The 22,192-nt window shown below is 40.7% G+C and overlaps 1 protein-coding gene across 4 annotated transcripts in view; it reads right to left on the minus strand.

The window, feature by feature from the left end:
• FEZ1 (fasciculation and elongation protein zeta 1) overlaps positions 1 to 17,084 on the minus strand; it is a 40,134-nt gene extending 23,050 nt beyond the window's left edge. For 2 of the 4 annotated variants that reach the window (XM_072425990.1, XM_072425989.1), the window contains exons 1-3: positions 16,783 to 17,084; positions 5,911 to 6,271; positions 688 to 787 (exon numbers count right to left, since the gene is read on the minus strand). In XM_072425990.1, coding sequence (XP_072282091.1) covers positions 688 to 787; positions 5,911 to 6,218 — 408 coding nt within the window. In that variant the 5' untranslated portion in view covers positions 6,219 to 6,271; positions 16,783 to 17,084. The remainder of the gene's footprint in view (positions 1 to 687; positions 788 to 5,910; positions 6,272 to 16,782) is intronic. The other 2 variants (XM_072425988.1, XM_072425987.1) reach the window with 2 other exon arrangements.
• Positions 17,085 to 22,192: the final 5,108 nt, after the last annotated feature.

Below are 22,192 nucleotides of genomic sequence, written 5' to 3' on the forward strand. Positions count from 1 at the left end.
AGAACTGACTTAGGTAGCCCTTGATGATGATTTGGACCCTTTGTGGGAGCCCTAGTTGGCTGAGAAGCATCCGGGGCCCTCATGTAGTGGTACACTTTGCACCTCCCTAAATCCGCCCCTGCTCTGCATACTGGCATATTATGGGAAAGGCTCGCCACCCCCATTGTGGTTGAATTCTGCTTTAACTCACTTCTTCATTTAGATAAATGTGAAAGTTAGGCAGGTTGGGAAAACTTTTCGTCCTATTCACCTAAGTGCAGTGTTAGCTTTGCAGGCTGCAAGTCAAAATTGGTCAGTTTAAGTAAAACAGGTTTACAGTGCCCATTTATGATAAATCTGCCATTTATTGTACTGGTTTGTACAGTAATGACATAGCCTGCAATGCCTTATTGGAAACATTAGGCCATGCACAATATCAGACCTTGCAATCCTAGGCCCCATCTATTCCCATACACAATACACACACAATGGAACCACTTTCAATGGAAACTGCTCCAAGAGCCACAATGCCAACTACTAATCTGAGAGAGCATTGTGGCTGGATAATAAACAATGGACAACAAGAAAACCGATGATTGGTTGAAGTCGAACACATTTTTTCCCCACTTTTCAACTTGTTAATAAATATAAAACTATTAGCTAAGGGATGTATTTTTTACAAAATATATGATATATAAAGGGAAATACCTCGGAATCAGACACGTTCCCGTTCAGAATCTCTTCATTGTGCTCTCTCCATTTGTCACCATTGAGGGGGATGTAGTTATCCGTGAGGGCGTCCCAGACCCTGGGAATGAAAGACACTTGTCAGTGCATAGCGGATGGGCCAGCCTTGCCCTGGAGACATTATTATAATGATGTCAGTGCACAGATTTCTTCAGCCATAAAAGATCTTCCTGGAACATTCAGCACAGCCAGCAAAGAGAACAAACAGAACTTCCACTTATAATAGTTATAGAATTAACAGGTATAATGCACTTAAAGTAAAAATGCTGCATGTCCTGATGATGACAGATAGCAATCACATTTATGCCAGCCTGATACTCCTCTACAGAATTGATTCTATTGAATTGGACAAACAGTAATGGAAATGACCAGTTTAAATGGAACAGCATTAATATTCAACAAGCTACAACATTGTAATACAACTTTTAGGATCAAATGATCTATGCGCATCCCTCACTTGTCCAATGACAGTAGAATACAGATATAAAAAAGGAGATACTAAACAGGGCAGTGAAGATACGCCATTGGAGGACTTCATATATCACCCAACAAGTTTACCAACCATGTTGGAGAAGCTGCCCATAGATTAATAGGAGAAGAATCTCCTGCAGAAAATATTAGCAACCATTGCCAATTTTTTCAATCCAACAGTCATCATTGATTTGTTGCAAATGTTTTCTGTCCAAACATAGTAAATCAGCATCAGAATCAATTGGATTGTGTATAGTGAGTAACATTTTTAGCATAATGCCTCACAATTAATTTGGGATCTGAAATGGGAAGACATTATAAAACAAGGCAACATTTGTATGCTTCATGAGTGATTTATAAAGATTCAATGGCAGCTGTGACCAAAAGTTGCTTAAGATCATTCCTTAACCTAACAGAAGCCAGGCATATGTGATAATTGGCACATTTTCTGAATTTTGGAGATATGTGATAGGAAAACTTTTTAGATCACAGCATGTAGGCACCTCTGCTAAACGGAGATCATACAAAATTAATCATTGGTTAGGTGCATACATTTCTAAATTGCTGCGAAACGCGTCCAATGAACAACATGTCCCTCTCCATTGTGCAATTCATCTGTCAAACTCTGGAGGGGTGATTTGTGTTTCAAACTACATTTATTTTATGTAACACTGAGATCTATCAATCTTACTTAATCTGATGCCTACTTGGTTTTATCATTATGTAAATATTTGATTTGTTGAAATAAAATGTTCTTATGTGATTTTATACTTGCATAAGTCCTCGACAGTCCCGCTTTCCTGGAACTGTTCTGAAAACTTTTTCATATATGACTTTTTTGGGATGTGGCCTAAATCTTGATGGCATGATTGCTAAATGTCTTTTAGAAATGGGCTTTTAGAAATGATTTAGGTTTATGAATATATAAATATATATATATATATATATATACAGTATATATACATACCCATAAAGAGGGACAATTGAGGAGGAAAGAAGAAAGTCCCTCCATACTAGTTGGGACAGGTTGTTATATTTATAAATGTATATTGCCCTTTTACAAGGTTAAATACATCCCTATAATAAATTGTCTGCACAAACCTCAGAAAATCCTGCCAAGAAAAACGTAATCTAACAACTGCAAGTACCACATAAGGTTTGCAGGTCAGGCCCTGACCCAGTGATTTTACAGCTGCATAAAAGTCATTCAGACAAGAGCGGCTGAGGAACAATCACTATGGAATTATCGATGGTGCAGAAGGAAAGCTGGCTGGTGGGCAGACATCCAGCAATGATCCCCAAGCACTGTAGGAAGAACCACAGGGCAGAATGCTTTGCATAGATGAGCAGCTGTTCTGGCATCTAGAGGTCAGTGAACCATGGCGGTGGTTTTGGATTACTACGGTCAGCCAGAACCGCTAACTCCTCCTAGCTTAGGAAAGCTCAGTAAATAACATAATAGTAATATTAATAATATTAGGTGCATACACCTGCTTTGCAACATGCACAGCGATGTACTGTAAGCAGTCAATAAATAATTCGTTTCCAATGGTTCCTCTTAAAACACTGCATTGCAGTAAAATTAGAGAGTGTGATTTTTTTTGAAAGGATAGACATAAAACTACGCCACATGTTATGTAAGCACTGCTGCAATTTAATGCATGCATGAAAACAAAGTAAAAAAAAAAAAACACAATATAAGGTTTGACTGGGGTCTGGGCAATCATTACAGCATGCAATGTTTGAGCCCAAGCCATATTATAACATACAACCAAAAATAACAGCTAGATTCAAGAAGACAGAGACACTTTACATTCACATCCAGCAGCAAGTTCAGATAGGTGGTGGGAACAGACGTACCCGGGCAGCTACTGGTGGTTGGCACCATGCCAGCCTGTTATCCACTCCATTTGCTGCACTGGTTTTTAATTAACCAGCGTTTCAACATTTGACAGCGGGTGGTACCAGGTGGTACTGAACAGCTAACTACCACCCCATCCATTCCCAATGGATGGCCACAGGTGAAACGCTACATGTAGCATCTCAAACACAGAAGCAGTAACCACACTGCAACTTTACCGTCCATCTAAACTTGGCCTTAGGTATCTTGGAAACCTCAAGTTTGATTTGTTTGCTTGCCTCAGTTATATAACATTTTTAAAAGTCCTAGGGAATAGTCCACCCACAATAAAAAGCTTGCACCACCATTTTAATTTCTATATGTCATTGGTGGCTGGCTTCTTTTTTCTTGTCCTGGTACAGAGAATATGTCCATGCCAGATCACCTGCATGGGTATTATGGTTCTGTATTAATTTATTTTGGCAGGTTCATCACAAAGTGAACAGGTATTTGAACCCAACATAGTTTCATAAAATAAAAATGAGAGAAAGAGATGGTAATGATTCATCCGGGATGGTGCAGTTTGGTAAGTCAATGGTAGCTTCTTCTCTGTACGGCACCACCAATGACGTCCATGCCAAATATCCAAATATGTGATTTATAAGATCACGCCAGGTTTGTGTTTTACTTTCTCATGTCCATGGGTTTGTAAATAAAATAGGTGAGCATGTTTTTGGGATCTTGATATTGGATACAAAAGCTGAGAGCATTGGGGATGCAACTAATCCAGGAGGCCATTCTACGTCGCCAGTGCCGGAAGAAATATTGTAATAATTATATTGTAATAATTGTTGTATGCTTTTGTAGAAATGGGCACTTATGTATATGTGGAGAATGGTCCACTTTAACATGGGAGCTACCAGGATGAATCATACAGTAACGGGTGAATGTATGAAGACCTAATAACGCCTCCTAGAAAGTGCACGCAGTCAATGCAGCTCTGACAGTAATAAATACACAGGCAGATGCTCTTGTTTTAGTCGTTTTCCTGTGCATTATATTCAATAATTAGACAAGTATGGCAGATGTTTGTGCTACAGACACAGAGCAGTGCCAGGAGCTTAGCTACAAAACATTTTAATCTGCCAGGAAACCAGCTTCTAATACAGGCAATGAGTGGAAGACACAATTCAGAAAATACTTCGCCTATGCATTTCACGGTGGAACTAGAAGTCGCAATCTGCAGGTCCCTATGTCTACTCATGGATCCTATAAGAATACAACTAACCGAAGCTCTAAACTAATAGCTTTGCTCTTTGCTCACCATATCATATTTAGTACTTACAGTAATGATTCCCAAAGCATCGAAAGCTTGGCATAGGACCAGACCACTAATAAATGACCTGAATGTACACCCCAAAGAAATCATTTCATATTCATGAGTACAACCAGTACATGAATGGTGTAGACCAGCAGTCCGCGGCTCTGGCAGGTGCGCCCCTGAGTAGCGTCAGGAGAAGGACCCCGCTGGTAGGGCGGACCGGCCAGAGACGTGGACCATATTCCTTCTATGGATCGCAGGCTCGGAGAAGCGGGCACGTTGTGTCTCAGGCTCAGACCTGCGATGGGAGAGGGGGTGTCACTATGGGAGTTTCTTCTGTTTTGAGCTCCCCATGCATGCGCGGTCTGGGGGAAAATTTAGTGGTCCATGGTTCTGAAAAGGTTGGCAACCACTGGTGTAGACCATGATGACCAGGTAATGAAGTCATAGCTGGCCACATGCAGGTACTAGCTCAAAAAATGTCCATTTAAATGATACAATTGGAAACATGCAATAGGTATGTACACATGGTGAAAGAACATGCAGGCACCATTTAACGAAAAAGGGTTTGTTTTTGATGACATGATCATTAAATATGCTTGTATGGTTATATTGTCTGAGTGTGCATTTTAAAACACATCGAGTGGGTATGAAGGGCAAGCAAAGAGTATGATAATGTAATAATGCACTTCTGCAGTTCTCTGTTTGAAATACTACCGTATACATTGTGCCTGACTTATTAAAGCCCTCCAAGGCTGGAGAAGATACACTTTCATCAGTGAAGCTGGGTGATCCAGCAAACCTGAAATGGATCTGGCCCAGGATTGAAAACGTTCGCTAGCAAATAGCAAATGACTTTGAATAAATCCATTCCACATTTGCTGGATAACCCAGCTTCACTGATGAGAGCTTTAATACATTAGGCCCAATGTATCAGGTTTATTATCTACAACAGCTATTTTCAGCAGGGTTCCTCCAGATTTTGCTATGGGTTCCTCAAACTGTGATGGACTGACTTCCCATGTGATGCGAGCTTGTATGGCTCTGGACTAAAGAACATTTGGAAGAGCCAGTTGTATGACTCCATGACTCCAGTTATGTTTTAGGTGCCCATGATGGTGTAATTCTATCCACCATTGTATAGGGGGCCAATGTCTACCAATTTAGGAGGCTTTTTTCCATTGACTTCCCAAAAATTGATTTAGTAGGGGGTCCCTGAGACCTGAAAATTATTTTAGGGGTTCCTCAGGGATAGAAAGTTTGATAAAAGCTGTTCTAGACACAAGTCAGACACTCCAGGGCTCTGCATGAAATCTGTTCCTCCATTATACCATGTTACTAATGCATTGAGATCCATCCTTTTGTTTAAAGAATATTCAACTCCAATAACAATATTTACACCTGTCTGAAATTCAGCTTTTAAGCCTGAGGGTAATACAATCTGATCCTACTGTTAGTAAAAGGGGTCCAATATTAGAAATAATTGTCAGCCATCATGTCATTGGCCATTGGGCATTCCAACAGTAAAATCTGATATAATTTTGTTACTTACTCCTCATCCCGCAGCCGTTCCTCCTCTTCTTGGATTTGCAGATGGTTCTTTACTGGGGCCAAGTTTTCTGTTTTGGTATTGTAATTTCGAAAGCAAACATTAAGCTTTTCATCAAACTCGTTGACAAGATCTTCCATGGACTTGAAGCTGATTATCTCAGAACTGAAATTCTCTAGCTCAGACAGAGAGGCGTCCTCCAGATGTCGAGAGGGTGACATGTAGATATTTCTCGACTTTTCTTCTCTGTCCTCAGAGTAGGACCTGACATCCTCAAACTCCTCATCCAGGCACACCAAAGGAGCCTCCATCTCTGAGTACCTCAGGAGTGGAGGCTGGGAGGAAACCGGTCCTTTCAGTTTGCCTATGTGTACAAAATATAGACACTAGTCAATCAACAGCTACCGCTACAATGAGGCAGCACAGAATTTTAGGGTGACAAAGTATTGTATACACCTAAATATCTTTTGACCAGCCAATAGAAAAAAAAATGTATGAATTGATCACACCACTAGATGGCACTGTCTTATTGTTTGAGACAGTATTAGAGTTTGTTACACACTTTGCATGAAGACACAGCACCATCTACTGGTGGCCAACTGATGCACATAAGATAATTTAAGAGCAAGTGGGCTTGACTTACTAAAGCTTTCCAAGGCTGGAGGCGATACACTTTCAGCAATGAAGCTGGGTGATCCAGTAAACCTGAAATTGATCTGGTCCAGGATTGAAAACATTTACTATCAAACAGCAAATTACATTTAATAAATCCAGGTGTGCTGGACCACTCAGCTTCACTGATGAAAGTGTATCCTCTCCAGCCTTGGAGAGCTTTAATAAATGAGGCTCAGTGATCCATCAAAACCAACTTGAAAGTACAAAGTTCTGTAACCTGTAAAGGAGAAAAAAGATTACCAGACTGAACCCATGTGATTTTATTTTTTCCTCTTTTTAAATACATTTTTATTTATTTATTTATATTTTTTATTTCTGTTGATTAATGTTTTGAATGTTAGCAGCGATAACTGCATTTTGTGCCCTAGGTTTATAATCAAGTCCCGTTTTTTCCTCTTGTTTTGTTCTGGTAAAATAGGTACCTCAGTTTATATTTGGACAGGTTTATATTTGAGTATATAGGTACATAATTTATAGCCACCAAAACTGTGGGATTCAGAAGAAAAATACATTTGAGAAAGATGGGAATCTGTAGTGGATTGGGTTTAACTAAATTCTGCCTCTTGACCTAATACCCTGTCAGTTGTATTAACTTGGAACGTTGCAAGCAGTAAATATATCCCATGTAACTGACTTACATGTGCTAATTACAGCGTCCATTTTCTGAAAGAAATGATTTGCTAAATAGGGTTATGAATGCACCCCCAGCAGTATCAGACAATTACTGCACAATGAAGAGAACAAGTTAATGAGCTTTAACCACCAGATCTGAGCTTTTCCTGCACCGCTTGCTAATTGCCTCCTTACCTTAAATGACTTCTATAGAAAACATAGCATTGAAAGGGAGGCTAGTTCTACAAATCACATCATTTTCTCTTTATTTTACTGAAATAATACCAGCATTTTTCTAGCTGTATGGTTTCCTGTTTATACAGAGGGGGGATTCAACAACGGTATTATATAACATCTCTAAGACGTGAGGCACTAAGAGGTGCAGATTAACACTGAATGTGGGACTAAAGCAGCATTTTTGATTAATGCAAATTAAAATCTATTCGAATAGAATATTAAAACTGAACACACAAACCTAATAATTAAATAGTCTCTAAAATACAGTCTCTAAAAGCCATAAAGGATATAAATTCAGTTTTTATGTACCAAATGTCTATATGAACCCAGTTATTGCTATATAAATGTAGCAGGGACATCATCACTGTGCTGCATAATGCATCTGCAGAAAGCAGAGCTGTGGGATGGACCCAATAGCTCCACCCAATAATAACTGCCTGTACGGAACTACAGAAGGGGGCGGATACAAGACCAGTGACCCTGCACAAGAAGAAAGAGAAGAAGTGACTGGTCCTAATGCAGGAAACTTCATGTTGGGTTACTGCACATATCTAGAAGAAATACACATAGAATGCACACCAAGATCCAGGAATACACATGGCTCTTGTATTTAGACAATGACTGCTTATCCTGGAGTTTAGCTTTATAATACATTAACAAAATGTTAAGGTTTATTTTGTGAAGCTTGTTTTGTGATCTAGGCGCCCTTTTTAAACAGCACAGTCAGGTCTCACCTCTTAGCACACTGTACTACACAGCAATACTAACTGATTCAGAACTTGCAAGGATGGCGTCAAGCCATAGATTTTTATGTTTTTCCCCATTGGGGTAATGTATCCTTATTATCTGTTATATCATCTGGGAAGGAAATGAAGATCACTACTGTAGGGACACTGAATGTTATATCTTATTGGAAAGGTGTCCTCTATTCAATAGAAATATTAGAAAAAGGGTAAAAAGACACAAAGTAATAATCAAAATGATAGCTTTTTCGTATGGTGGAGGGAGTAATAGGGCATAATTTATTTTTTACTAAGGGACATACCTCCCTCAATTGTCCTAATTTCTAAATTTAAAATATCAAACCTCCCAACTGTCCCTGATCTGATTGGGAGGGACTCTCCCTCTTCATACTTCCCAACAATCTCTGATTTGGAAGTTCTTTCCTTCTTCATACCTCCCAACTACGGTATTCCAGATCTGATTCGGAGAGACTCTCCCTCTTCATATCTCCTAATTATCCCTGTTTTGGAGGGACTGTCCCTCTTCATACTTCCCAACTATCCCAGATTTGGGGGACTTTCCTTCTTCACACCTCCCAACTATTTCAGATATTATTCAGAGGGACTGTCTCCCTTCATACTTCCCAACTATCCCAGATTTAGGGGGCCTTTCCCTCTTCATGCCTCCCAACTATTCCAGATCTGATTTGGAGAGACTGCCCTTCCTCATACCTCCCAACCATCCCTGATTTGGAGGGAGTTTCCTTCTTCATACCTCCCAACTGTTCCAGATCTGAATTGGAGGGACTTTCCTTCTTCATACCTCCCACATAATATTTAGAGGGACTGTCACTCCTTCTACCTCCCAACTGTCCCTGTTTCGGAGGGACTATCCCTCTTCAGACTTCCCAACTATCCTAAATTTGGGGGACCTTTCCTCTTCATACCATCCAACTATTCCAGATCCGATTCAGAGGGACTACCCCTCCTATTACCTCTTATTACCTCCCAACTATTCTTGATTTGGAGGGACTTTCCTTCTTCATACCTCCCAACTATTCCAGATCTGATTCAGAGGGACTGTCCCTCTTCATATCTCCAAACTGTCATACTTCCCAACTGTCCCAAATTTCTAGGGACTACCCCTTTTCGTACCCCCCAACTGTCCCTGATCTGATTCAGATGGACTGTCTCTCCTCCCTGATCTGATTCGATCTGTCCCTTTTGGGTGCATATATACAACTCTATATAAAATGTATTGATTAACTATAAAAAGCAGTTATTTTACACTGAACGTTCATCCAACCTCCAAAATATTCCATATGTTATTATAAAGTTAATTTCTATAGAAAAGTAGACGGGAAAAAAACACTTGTTGAAGTAACCAATCATTTGTAATTGTTGTATTTATTTGTATTGTAATTATTTTTTATTGTTCTCAAAATGGTAGTGTGGCGGGGGGTGTCATTTCCCTAAATACTGTCAGCTAAAATGTCCCTCTTCCCTATCTCACAACGTAGGGGGATCTTCTGTACGAGTCAGATTCCATAAACACACAGAATGGTAGGCATACAATATAACACTCACATCCTTGGGTCCTCTTATGAAATCCTATTCATCATTATTCAGCATTGCATTATGTCCGGGTGATATATTGCTTGGTATATTGTTCAGCATAAATTTGGACCACAGCAATGTGCAGCAAAACCTTCAGCCTATTCAGAGTGAAATATTGAAGCACCTAAATAAGCACAACGTGCCTGCAAACTGATTATACACTAAAACCTAGATTTTACAACCGATTATAAACTGAAAGTCTTTAAATAAAATATACAGTGACTATAAAAAATATTCACAGCTTTGGCAGTATTAAGGTATTTTGGTCATAGACATAAAATCAAGGTGCGTTTAATTGTTTGTTATATTGATTAACAGTGGCCAATGAAAACAGATTTCTGCAAAGTGAATAAAATATATGTAATAGCATGAAAAAAAAACAAAATTCACATGATTTGTCAATGAGGTTTTTGTAGTATAAATACATGTGTAATTGGAAGGGCCAGCCTCTAATGAATCAATGTCATATTCCAATACCAATGACCGCTTTGCTTGCCTGTGCCCTTGCACTAAGCCTTCCTCTGGCACGACTAATGGGGCACTGTTTCTCCCATTGACATCAACATTGGGGCACTATTTATTCCACTGATACCAACAATAGGGCAATATTCCTACCTCTGATATCAACCTTAGGTAATAATGCCTTCCACTGATACTAACAACGGGGCACTATTACTCCCACTGACACCTATAATGGGGCACTATATTTTTACTGACACTAGCAATTGGGCACTATTCCTTCCACTTGCTCTAACAACATGGCACTCTCCCTTCTCTGATACCAATGGCGGGTCACAATTCTTTCCACTGATATCAATGATGGGGCACTATTCTTCCCACTGATAGCAACAACGAGGCACTATTCTTTCCAGTGACACCAACAATGACACTATTTCTTCCACTAATACCAAAGTTTGTATACTATTCCTCCCACCTACAGCAACAGTGGGGTAGTATTCCTGCCATTGATATCAACCTTAGATGACAATGTCTTCTACTGATACCAATGACAAGGCACTATTACCCCCACTAACACCAACAATGGGGCACTATATTTTTTACTGACACTAGCAATGGGGCACTATTCCTTCCACTTGCTTCAACAGTGGCATTTCAGGATTAAAGTTGAGAATTACATAAAAAATAATTTTCTTCTTCACAGTGCGCTGTACAATCCTAAAAAGCAACTGCATGACCAAAAGGGACTTATATATTTTAGTACTTATAATGCAATCTGCTGTAACTGTGTGCAAAAAATAGTCACTGTCTCCTTCCATTAATTTAAGTGGGTGTTGATGGGATTGCATTTAAGCCCTCAGCAGAACACTAGGGCTCACTGTTGTTCCCAAATGACCCTAAGTGTAGGTCAGTATGTGGAAGAATAAATAGAGAGAAACAAATCCATCCATCCATGCCAGCCCCAGACACCTTTCAAGTCATAGATCACCTTTTCACAGGTTCTCCTAGCCCTCTGCACATTACACCCTTCAGCAATAGTTTTAGACAAAATGGGACAAATATAAAGTGGGGCTCTAAATGCTCCTTGCACCCCTGCCATACAGTCAGTTGGAAGAAGGTGAGGGCCCATGAGCAATCACCCAATTTGCCTTACCCTAAAACCACCCCTGTCTCCAGGGCCCTTATATAACCCAACTACCAAGCACCCTCTAGCCCAAGAGGAAAAAGAAATTCCATGATTGGATCAAAGTGTAAGAAGAAAGTAGTGCCACAAGTACAGTACTAAGAGATCTTTTATAAACCTTATTTTTAGAGTCCTCTTGGATCTACACTTTTTGGGTTAAGAGGAATTCTTGAAGCACAGTCAGCATACAATACAGCCAAAGTCTCCTAGATTGTAAGCTCTTCGGGGCAGGGTCCTCTCCTCCTCCTGTGTCACCGTCTGTCATTTGCACCCCCTATTTAATGTACAGCACTGTGTAATATGTTGGTGCTATATAAATCATGTTTATTATTATTATTATTATTATTATTAATAATAATAATAATACAAATAATAAAGTCAACAGTCTACAATGCAGCATGCTGACAGCTGGCAGGTTATATCTATTTTCTGTGTCATTTTAGTTCACAGGACCCCCTGTCCGATCATTTCTAGAACAATAAATGTTGTGTGCTTTAAACATGACAATCCAACAGCATGCAGCATCAGGAATTTAGGTGATTGGGACTATGTATTTGCAGTTGTTTGCAGACCCCAACACCTGCAATTCTAGACCACCCGACTATTTGTTTTATCATTTCAATAGCAATTCTCTTACAGAACACAAACCTAGGAAATGTTTGGATCTATGCTTCATATTGGTGCAATGCTGCACAGAGAAGGAGTTATGAAGGAAGATGTCATAAAACGATCTTATTACTCTGCTTTTGCCTCGCTCACAAGAACATCCACAAGGACACCTGGACAGGAGCCTAGGGCTTGTTTGATGTCCGGGAGGCCAAGCTGCAACCTTGATGATGAAATAAACCAAGCGGAAGGTGCAAATGGTCATTGTGCAAATGTTTGCTACAAAAGAGAAGGATTTTTGTAGATTGTTGGTGTTTGATGGAGCCAGTGGAACATATTCTTCATGCCTATTGCAGTCAATGTCAATCATAGGATGAGGGATCTCATGCCAAGGGCCACATTCTGCCATGATTTGACTCTGGACTCAAAGTACAGGAAGATGAGTCAGTTTCCCTATCCATATTGCAGGTGATGTGGGATGGGTGGCATGATTTTGGAAGGAAAGCTCAACCCTAGGCGACTGGAAAATCTCCAACAACACTGCAATCTGATTGGTGGCTGTAGGCTATGACGTAGCTTCCTATGGCTTATATATTGATATTGAAGCTTTAATTAAAGACAATATTTGGCTTTTTTCCTAAAGATATTCCTTTAGTTTGTCCACTAGGGAAAAATCAATTGAAAGATTACCCTCTTGACCCATTTATACCACTTGGCCATCATACCTATCTATATGACTCAAAGTAGGTGGCCGCCCCAGCACTTTATTGAGTTCAGATGTTTCCAGTGGAATTGTAGCTCCGCAAAAAAAAAAAAAAATGCGATCAGGTAGCTTCACTATTGCAGAAAGGACAGGTGATGTAAATAAAATAAATAAAACACATATCTGCTTGATCATTATCCTAAATGATTTAGCTCTTCATATTGGGACTTGTTGGGTATCTTGGCATCCCTTGCACGTGAGTCGGGGTTCCATTATCCTGGCCAATCAAGATGGTCAAAGATCAGAACTCCAAAAAAAAGTTGGCGCCCGTGAAGGAAAGGGGACAGGTGAGTTTATTTAAAAAATTGCAATCAGGCAGGTAAGGTTAATTTTATTGCAGAAGAAACATCACCTGTCCCTTCTGCAACAAAGGCCTGGCTGACTGCAATTTTTTAAAGTAGGGGTTAAGTTCTGCTTCAATGCTACAACAAATAAAGGCATTGGAAACAGATGTCTTATAACAATAGATTTTGGACGGGTTGTTATTGTTCCAGCATGACTGTGCTCTGTGCACAAAGCCAGCTCCATAAAGACAATGGGTCTGATTTAATAAAGCTCTCCAAGACTAGAGAAAACGGACTATCATGGGAGAACTTAGTTGATCCAGCAAACCTGGAATGGATCTGTCCCGGGGTGAAAACATTTGCCAAATTAAAGGAAATAATTTTAGGCAATCTATTCCAAGTTAGCTGGATCACCCAAGTTTACCCATGATAGTCTATCTTCTAAAACCTTGGAGAGCTTTATTCAATCCCAATGTTTCACGAGTTTGGTGTGAAGAAACTCAAATGGCCTCCACAAAGCCTTAACCTCTAACCAACCTAACACCCTTGAGATGAATCAGCTTTTACAGATTCCACTGCTTTGATCTTTTTTAATAAACTAAATTGGTTTTATTTCAGACTCTCTCTCTCTTTGAAAATGCACACATTGTCATCCTAACACAACGTTAATAGAGTAGGGAAAAAGAAGAATTTGAGCTTGAGATATTGAGCTCTGTGGACAGCAGACTTTTTTGTGTCACTGAGCACTGTGTGTATTCTATGCTTTAGTAATAGTTGTATTTCAGACTCTCTATGTCTCTTTGGGTCTGATTTAATAAAGCTCTCCAAGGCTGAAGAAGATATATTTTCCACAGTGAAACTATGTGATCCAGCAAACCTGGGATGGATTATTTCCTAAACATCATTTGCTATTTGTTTGCAAATGTTTTCAATCCGGGACCAGATCTATTCCAGCCTTGCTGGATCACCCAGCTTCACTGATAAAAGTCCATCCTCTCCAGCCTTGGAGTGCTATAAAAAAATCAGACCTTTTGAATCTGCACACATTGTCATGTTAACACAACAAGAAACATTTGATCTTGAGATATTGAACTCTGTGGCCAGTAGACTTTTTAACATACCAACTAAAAACTTAGAAAGCAGCTTAAAACTGCTGGCAGGAAATAAATATAAAACATTGTATTCAATATTTCAAATGTAGTTGTTTCCCTTGGTCCAGAATATAATAAAGCAGTAAAAGCCTTCAATACTTAACAAATGTAATAAACTTCAGATCTACATCCTTCACCTACAGTTTGTGGGAAAATCACAGAATAGGATGCCTTAAATTTATTTTCACTGGGTTGTCAAGACACATTCAAATAATATTTTCCCACTTTGTTGCAAGCTAATGCATTCATTTCATATTGAATGTGATGCAGTGCTCCAAGGTTTAGCTGATCTAGTTTTGTTCACATACCACACAATGTTTAATGAATGTCAGATTCACTGCTTTATAGATGGACCCCAAGGTGAATGTAAGGTTATATAATATAGCTGGCCTTTACCTTACCTCTGACACTGCATAGTGAACCTATTATAATATCTTTTTAATTATTTAGACTGACCGCCTCCAGTAGCATATTTTTATGGCGGCCTTCAAGGCGTATTGTATTTTACTACAACAAATCATTTCTGTAATTACAGCACAGTGTGAGCCGCCCTCAGGGTAAAGGTGGACTGCAGTCCATTGCCTCAATCACTGAGGGTAAATATAAACCCAATCACATAGAATCTTCACTATGCTAATGCAATTTAAAAAGTCATTATTGATGTTTTATGTAGGAGCATAGTTAAAATAAAACTTGGCGACCGTGCCATGTTCAGGGACTTCCTGTGACAACACTTTATCCTTATTTCTCAACTGCTCTGCTGCGTTGTCACCTTTTCTCATACACTTCCAATGGAGACTATAGGGGCCCTGCCAATGCTGATTGCACAGGTATGGTGATCTTATGTCAGCACCAAGAAGATAACAAGGTGCAGCCATTGCTGGATGCATAAATGTACACAGAAAGCAGCTGCAAAGAGTTTGGAATAGATCAGCAGTATGAAGATGCAAAACAGAATGTAGAAAAAGAGACAACAGTTGGTAATAATACAACATTGTCAAGCAACCAGTTAGGGTTTTTATACACTAGAAGGATGATGCCTATGTCCAGTGTCTATGATTTTAGTTATGTTATGGTTATAGCTCCAGCCACAGCCTTTTGGCTTGAGAAAAGCCTAGCCTAGCATTTTCTGCAGGCCTGAATCCTTGGCAGAAGATCATTCAGGATGTACACAGCAGTATACTAAATTACAATTATCTCCTCCATGCTTATTCGTAACGCCAACCTCACTCCCAGCAATCATACACAGTTGTCCTTGAAATAAATAATTGCTTTTATGTTCCCGGTGTCATTCCTGCAGTATAGGGAGAATGACGGGTTAATAGAAACAAATGGAGCTGAGCAAAAACCATACTTCTGGATTGCAGGTATACCTGTCTGGTCCTGCCCGATGCAGCTAACCTGGAGCACATAAATATTACATACAGCCTTCCACGTCTACCCCACATCTATCACGTTACAACACGCAGGTCGCATTACATTGCAGTGTTGTGGATCACACATTTGGTACATACAACAATTTTGCTGCACAAGAGGATGGGGACATGCAAGATAATGATCCCCAAGGATCACATGTTGGTTCTGAAAGCTCAGGGGCAACTCATCATTAAGACCTTGCAAACCAAAGGCCCTCTAAGATTATGAAATGTAGAAATGAGCAAATTCAAACAAGAAATAGCCCATACGTGGGGACCCAACAACTGCAAGACAATGATCCCCACCAGGGTCCACACATTCGAAAAGCTCAGGGGCATCTAAGTACCCATCGTTAAGGCCCTCCTAGATTATGACCTATGCTAACGAGCAAATCAAACTGGGGACCCAACAACTGCAAGATGATGACCCCACCAGCATCCAAGGACCCCACGTTGGTTCTGAAAGCACAGGGGCATCTAAGAACCTCATTGTACACTAGAAAATTCATGGGGACCCAACAAATGCAAGATGATGACCCCACCAGCATTCAAGGTCCCCACGTTGGTTCCAAAAGCTTGGGGGCATCTAAGAACCCATCGTTAAGCCTCTCTAAGATTATGATTTGTACTAATGAGCAAATTCAAACAGCAAACATAGCTCATTCATGGGGAACCAACAACTGCAAGATAATGATCCCCACCATCATCCAAGAACCCCACGTTGGTTCTGAAAGCTCAGGGGCATCTAGGAACCCATTGTTAATGAGCAAATTCAAACAACAGAAACAGCCCATTCATGGGGACCCAACAAATGCAAGATAATGATCCCCACCATCATCCAAGGACCCCACGTTGGTTCTGAAAGCTCAGGGGCATCTAAGAACCCATCGTTAACGAGCCATTTCAAACAACAGAAATAGCCTATTCATGGGGACCAACAAATGCAAGATGATGACCCCCCCCCACCAGCATCCAAGGACCCCACGTAGGTTCCGAAAGCTCAGGGGCATCTGAGAACCCATCGTTAAGGCCCTCTAAGATTATGACCTGTACTAACGAGCAAATTCAAACAACAGAAATAGCCCATAGCAAATAAAAAGATTATTCAGCTTAGGGAAAAAGGTTGAAGCAGCATAATGTCAGAACAGCACCTGCAGAGTACAAAGATCCGGTCACAATCTTCTCCGCATCAGAATAAAGGCTGCAGTAAACAATAGGCGTCCTTGCTAGTCGAGCATCCTATTCCATGTATTTTCTCCTGCTGTTGTCTAGTATATTCCCTGCAAAAACAACAACAAAAAACACAGATACAGCATACAATGGTGATGATGGCTCAGTCTTTGCCTAGGAGAAGCAATCCAGCGGCACAGCCCTGCCTCAGCTGCTCATGAATATTCAATAACCTCCATCACACTGTTGACAAGAGTATAGTCACTCCCAGGGCAGGCTAGAGATAGGCAGGAGCATGAATAGCTGCAGATAGAACCAGTGAGATGTGTCTAATTCACTGCAATCACAGCCTCGATTGTCCTCAATGAGAGAAGGGGTTGCAACCCGGGGAAGGCCATCAATCTTAGACTGACACACCAATGGAAGTGCACGGCCTGGTGATGGTCATAGGGCAAAATTGCTAGACTGGATGGTGGAATTTGGGGCCTTTGTGGTACAAGCTGCACCACTAAAGCATGAAAAATGCTTTGCTAAATGGGTAAAGCAGTCATTTCTGAGCCCAGGCCCATTCATCATATCGTTAACATGTAGAGTTAAAGATTTAGGTGTATCGGAAGCTCTGAGGTGGACATGCCGGTGGAATAAATCATGGCACTCCAGCAACAATATAGCAACTTTTAGTTTCCTCTATCCATATCCAATTTTAAGTGGAACAAATCTTAGGGCTCCTGCAACAATGTAGCAACTTTTAGTTTCCTCTATCCATATCCAATAATAAATGGAATATATCATGACTCTCCAGTAACAATGTAGCAACTTTTAGTTTCCTCTATCCATATCCAATAATAAGTGGAACAAATCTTAGGGCTCCTGCAACAATTATTATTAATATTATTATTAAACAGGATTTATATAGCGCCAACATATTACGCAGCGCTGTACATTAAATAGGGATTGCAAATGACAGACTAATACAGACAGTGATACAGGAGGAGAGGATGTAGCCACATTTAATTTTCTCTATCCATATCCAAAAATAAGTGGAATATATCATGGCGCTCCTGCAACAATGTAGAAACTCTTAATTTCCTCTATCCATATCCAATAATAAATGGAATATATCATGACTCTCCAGTAACAATGTAGCAACTTTTAGTTTCCTCTGTCCATATCCAATAATAAGTGGAATAAATCATGGTGCTCCAGCAACAATGTAGCCTCTTTTAGTTTCCTCTATTCATATCTAATAACAAATAAATGATACATGTAACCAATTATTGCAATTTGCTTTTTTTTTTTTTTTACATGGGAAAGAAAAGTGCCTTCAGGACTTTTGGTTTTAATTGGAAAATTGGCCGTACACAATACAGTTTATTTAAAATCTTAAAAATCACAATCCCCTAAAGAATTAGCAACCCTCTGTAATATGAGGGACAACTAACAACAAATAAGGCAGAACATATTTGGTAATGGCACTAAGGAATAGTAGGTCTGCTGCCAATTTTGTGCTCAACTGGGCGGTTGATCAGTCAGAATTCTGAAATCATGGCATTCATGGGGTGGGGTAAATCATAGGACATGTGAATTTGCTTGATCATTCATACATGTGATGCAGCTGGTATTATGGAGCTTTAATTAATATTTACTAGTCTAATTTTTCTGATGGAGGACCCACAAATTGGTTGCTTACCAATGGCCAGCTGTTGAATTCACTGTGGATCTTATAGGTTCAATTCACAAAGCAGTAACATAGTGGTCTCCAAACTGTGTTCCCCAAAAGCCCTTTGCTTGCCTCGGGGCACTAATATTTCTACTGTCACTGATGATGGGCACTATTTCTCCCAATGACACCACTGATAGGGCACACTGTTCCTCCCAATGACACCAACGATGGGGCAGACTGTTACTGAGACCAATAATGGGGCACTTTTCTTCCCGTTAACACCAATGACGGGGCACTATTTCTCTCACTTACACCAATGATGGGGCAAATTCCTCCCACTGACACCAAGAATGAGATCCTATTCTCCCACTGACTCCAATGATGAAGAACTATTCCTCCCCCTGCAGCAAAGATGGTGCACTATTACTTCCATTTACACCAATGAAGGGGCAATTTTCCATCAGCTAGACACCAATATTGAGCATTATTTCTCACAAATGATGGGGTAATATTTCTCCAACTAAAGCTGCGTACACACGTGCAATAACTATTGTTGGAAAGGATCTTTCACAATCCTTTCCAAAGACAAAAGACTGCACGATGTATGAACGAGCGTTGTACATACAGAGCCGTTCTGCTCTATGAAGAGGGGAGGATGGAGAATGATGGAGCGGCACTCTCCCCTTCACTTTCATTACGATCCTTTTTCGTTCATTAATGAGCGCTGTACAGATGCCAGATTCTCATCCAACATCAGCCCTGAGGCGATTATCGGATGAGAATCATTTGGCATGTGTACATAGCCTAACATTGATAGGGCACTGCTCCTTCCACTGAACACTAATGATGGGCACTATTCCTTCCACTGATACTAAAGATAGGAAAACTATTCCTCCCATCAACACGACTGATGTGGCACTGTTCCTCCAACTGATACCAATATTGGGGCATTATTTCTCCCCCTACTAACAACTGGCCATTTGCCATTTTTTCCTTTGAATTGTTTTTATTAGTTTCAAAAAATGTAACGCATGTATAAAGCAAAGTTTGTCATGTGATCAAAGTACTGGGGCATCTGGGGCAATTTTTGTCCATTGCTGTCCATTACTCACCGTGAAATTATTTATTGATCACCCTGATCCTTGTTCCTTATTCCTCCCATTCACAGAGCGGAACTCTAGCTGGACTCGGAGGGAATGGGTTGAAAGGCAGAGGTCATCAATCAGATCAGAATAGAGTTCTATCTGTTCTATCACCCCAGGATAGTTCTATTTTAGCTATGCATTTCCATGATAAATGGCAGCAGTAATCACTTCCCATAGTCAGGCATAAAGGAGGACACAGAACAGTAGCAAAAAAAAAAAGGATTTGCCAGTATCAGAGCATTCAGCCGCACAGATAACAAGGTTTGCTAGCACAGGAAGTATGAATCATATGCTGGAAATAGGAATCAGGGTCAGAGAAGCCATTTATTCGGAGCGGTCATACATACCCCTAAGGCTGGCTAATAAAACAGCCACAAAGCCATGATCAGACACCAAAAACAACTTGATGCTTGCTTGCAGGATAGGGAACAATGTCTGCTTTAAAATTCTTTTGATTTCATTTCAGAATATACTGCAAATTAACCAAAAATGTTGGGAAGAGTTTGCATCCAGCTTCTGATCAGAACTGTTATGGATAAGAATATTGTTTTAAATGTAATACCTATCTATTTTTATTATGTTACATAAATAATATGTAATTTATATATATTATTGTAAATAAGATATACAATTTTATTTTAGGGGTCGGGGAAGGAGGGGTTACCTGGAGGAGGGTGCTTATATGAGTCAACCTAATAAAATTTGTCTGTACTTGCCCCCACCCCCTCCACAAAACATAGTGAATAAAAGACATTTTAGTTGCAGATGTCTCTTCTTACAACTGACTTATTTAGATATCAAATAATAAAGAGACCCTGTTTATTTATTGAAAGGTATTGAAAGTGGTTGGTGCATACAGCTAAAATCAGATTAATCAACCAAAATCAGCTGCTTGTGAGTCTTACCCCTAACCAGATATTACCAGCAGGTCTGCCATCAGGAAGGGGGCAAGAGGCACGTCTGTACTGGACCCTGATGAAATAAGCTTGACTTCTGCAATGCGGGAACTTTTACACATGGGGGTCCCAGTTACTTAGTATGGGGCCCATACATTTCTGATGGAGGTCCTGATTACCAGCATGTGGATCTCACCTCTGACCAGCTACAAACAGCACGCTTCTCAACCTTGAGCATACAACATACAACATGTGGACCTCAATACTGACCAGCTGCATACAACATGTGAATCTCACCCCCCGCCAGCTACGCACAACATGTGGATCTCACCCCCAGCCAGCTACATACAACATGTGGATCTCACCCCCAGCCAGCTACATACAACATGTGGATCTCACCAGCTCCACACAACATGTGGATATTACCGCTGACCAGCTGCATACAACATGTGAATCTCACCCCCAGCAAGCTACATACAACATATGGATCTCACCCCCCACCAGCTACATACAACATGTGGATCTCACCCCAGACCAGCTACATACAACATGTGGATCTCACACCCAGCCAGCTACACACAACATGTGGATCTCACCCTAGACCAGCTACATACAACATGTGGATCTCACCCCAGACCCGCTACATACAACATGTGGATCTCACCCCAGACCAGCTACATACAACAAGTGGTTCTCACCCCAGACCAGCTACATACAACATGTGGATCTCACCCTAGACCAGCTACATACAACATGTGGATCTCACCCCAGTACAGCTACATACAACATGTGGATCTCACCCCAGACCAGCTACATACAACAAGTGGTTCTCACCACTGACCAGCTACATACAACGTATGGATTCCACCCCTGACCACCTACATACAACATGTGAATCTCACCCCCAGCAAGCTACATACAACATGTGAATCTCAAAAGGTAAAAGTACCTTTTAATATGTCTATATTAATACTGAATTGCCAAGAGTAATTATTGTACATTAGCTCCCTTTCTCCTCTTGAAAAAGCAGTGGAAGAAACTGTGAAACGTGTAGAGGCTTTCAGAAGGGCAAAAGCATGGCAGGATATTGGTTCTAAGAACATGTGGGTCTAACATGTGGGTCTCACCACTGACCAGCTACAAAAAGCACCAACACTGGTCCCAACCTTGATCAGCTTCATACAAGTGGATGTGGATCTCTCCGCCGACTAGCTACATACAACATGTGGATCTCACCCCTGACCAGCTGGATACAACATGTGGATCTCACCCCTGGCCAGCTAGATACAACATGTGGATCTCACCCCCAGCCAGCTACATATAACATGTGGATCTCAGCCACGACCAGCTGGATACCATATGTGGATCCCACTGCCGACTAGCAGCATACAACATGTGGATCTCACCCCCAGCCAGCTACATACGACATGTGGATCTCACCCCTGACCAGCTATATACAAGATGTGGATCTCACCCCTGACCAGCTACATACAACATGTGGATCCCACCCCCAGCCAGCTGCATACAACATGTGGATCTCACCCCTGACCAGCTACTGACCAGCTACATACAACATGTGGATCCCACCCCCAGCCAGCTGCATACAACATGTGGATCTCACCCCTGACCAGCTACATACAACATGTGGATCTCCCCCCCAGCCAGGTACATACAACATGTGCATCTC

This window comes from Pyxicephalus adspersus, chromosome 11 (genome assembly GCF_032062135.1).
Source record: "Pyxicephalus adspersus chromosome 11, UCB_Pads_2.0, whole genome shotgun sequence".
NCBI lineage: Eukaryota > Metazoa > Chordata > Amphibia > Anura > Pyxicephalidae > Pyxicephalus > Pyxicephalus adspersus.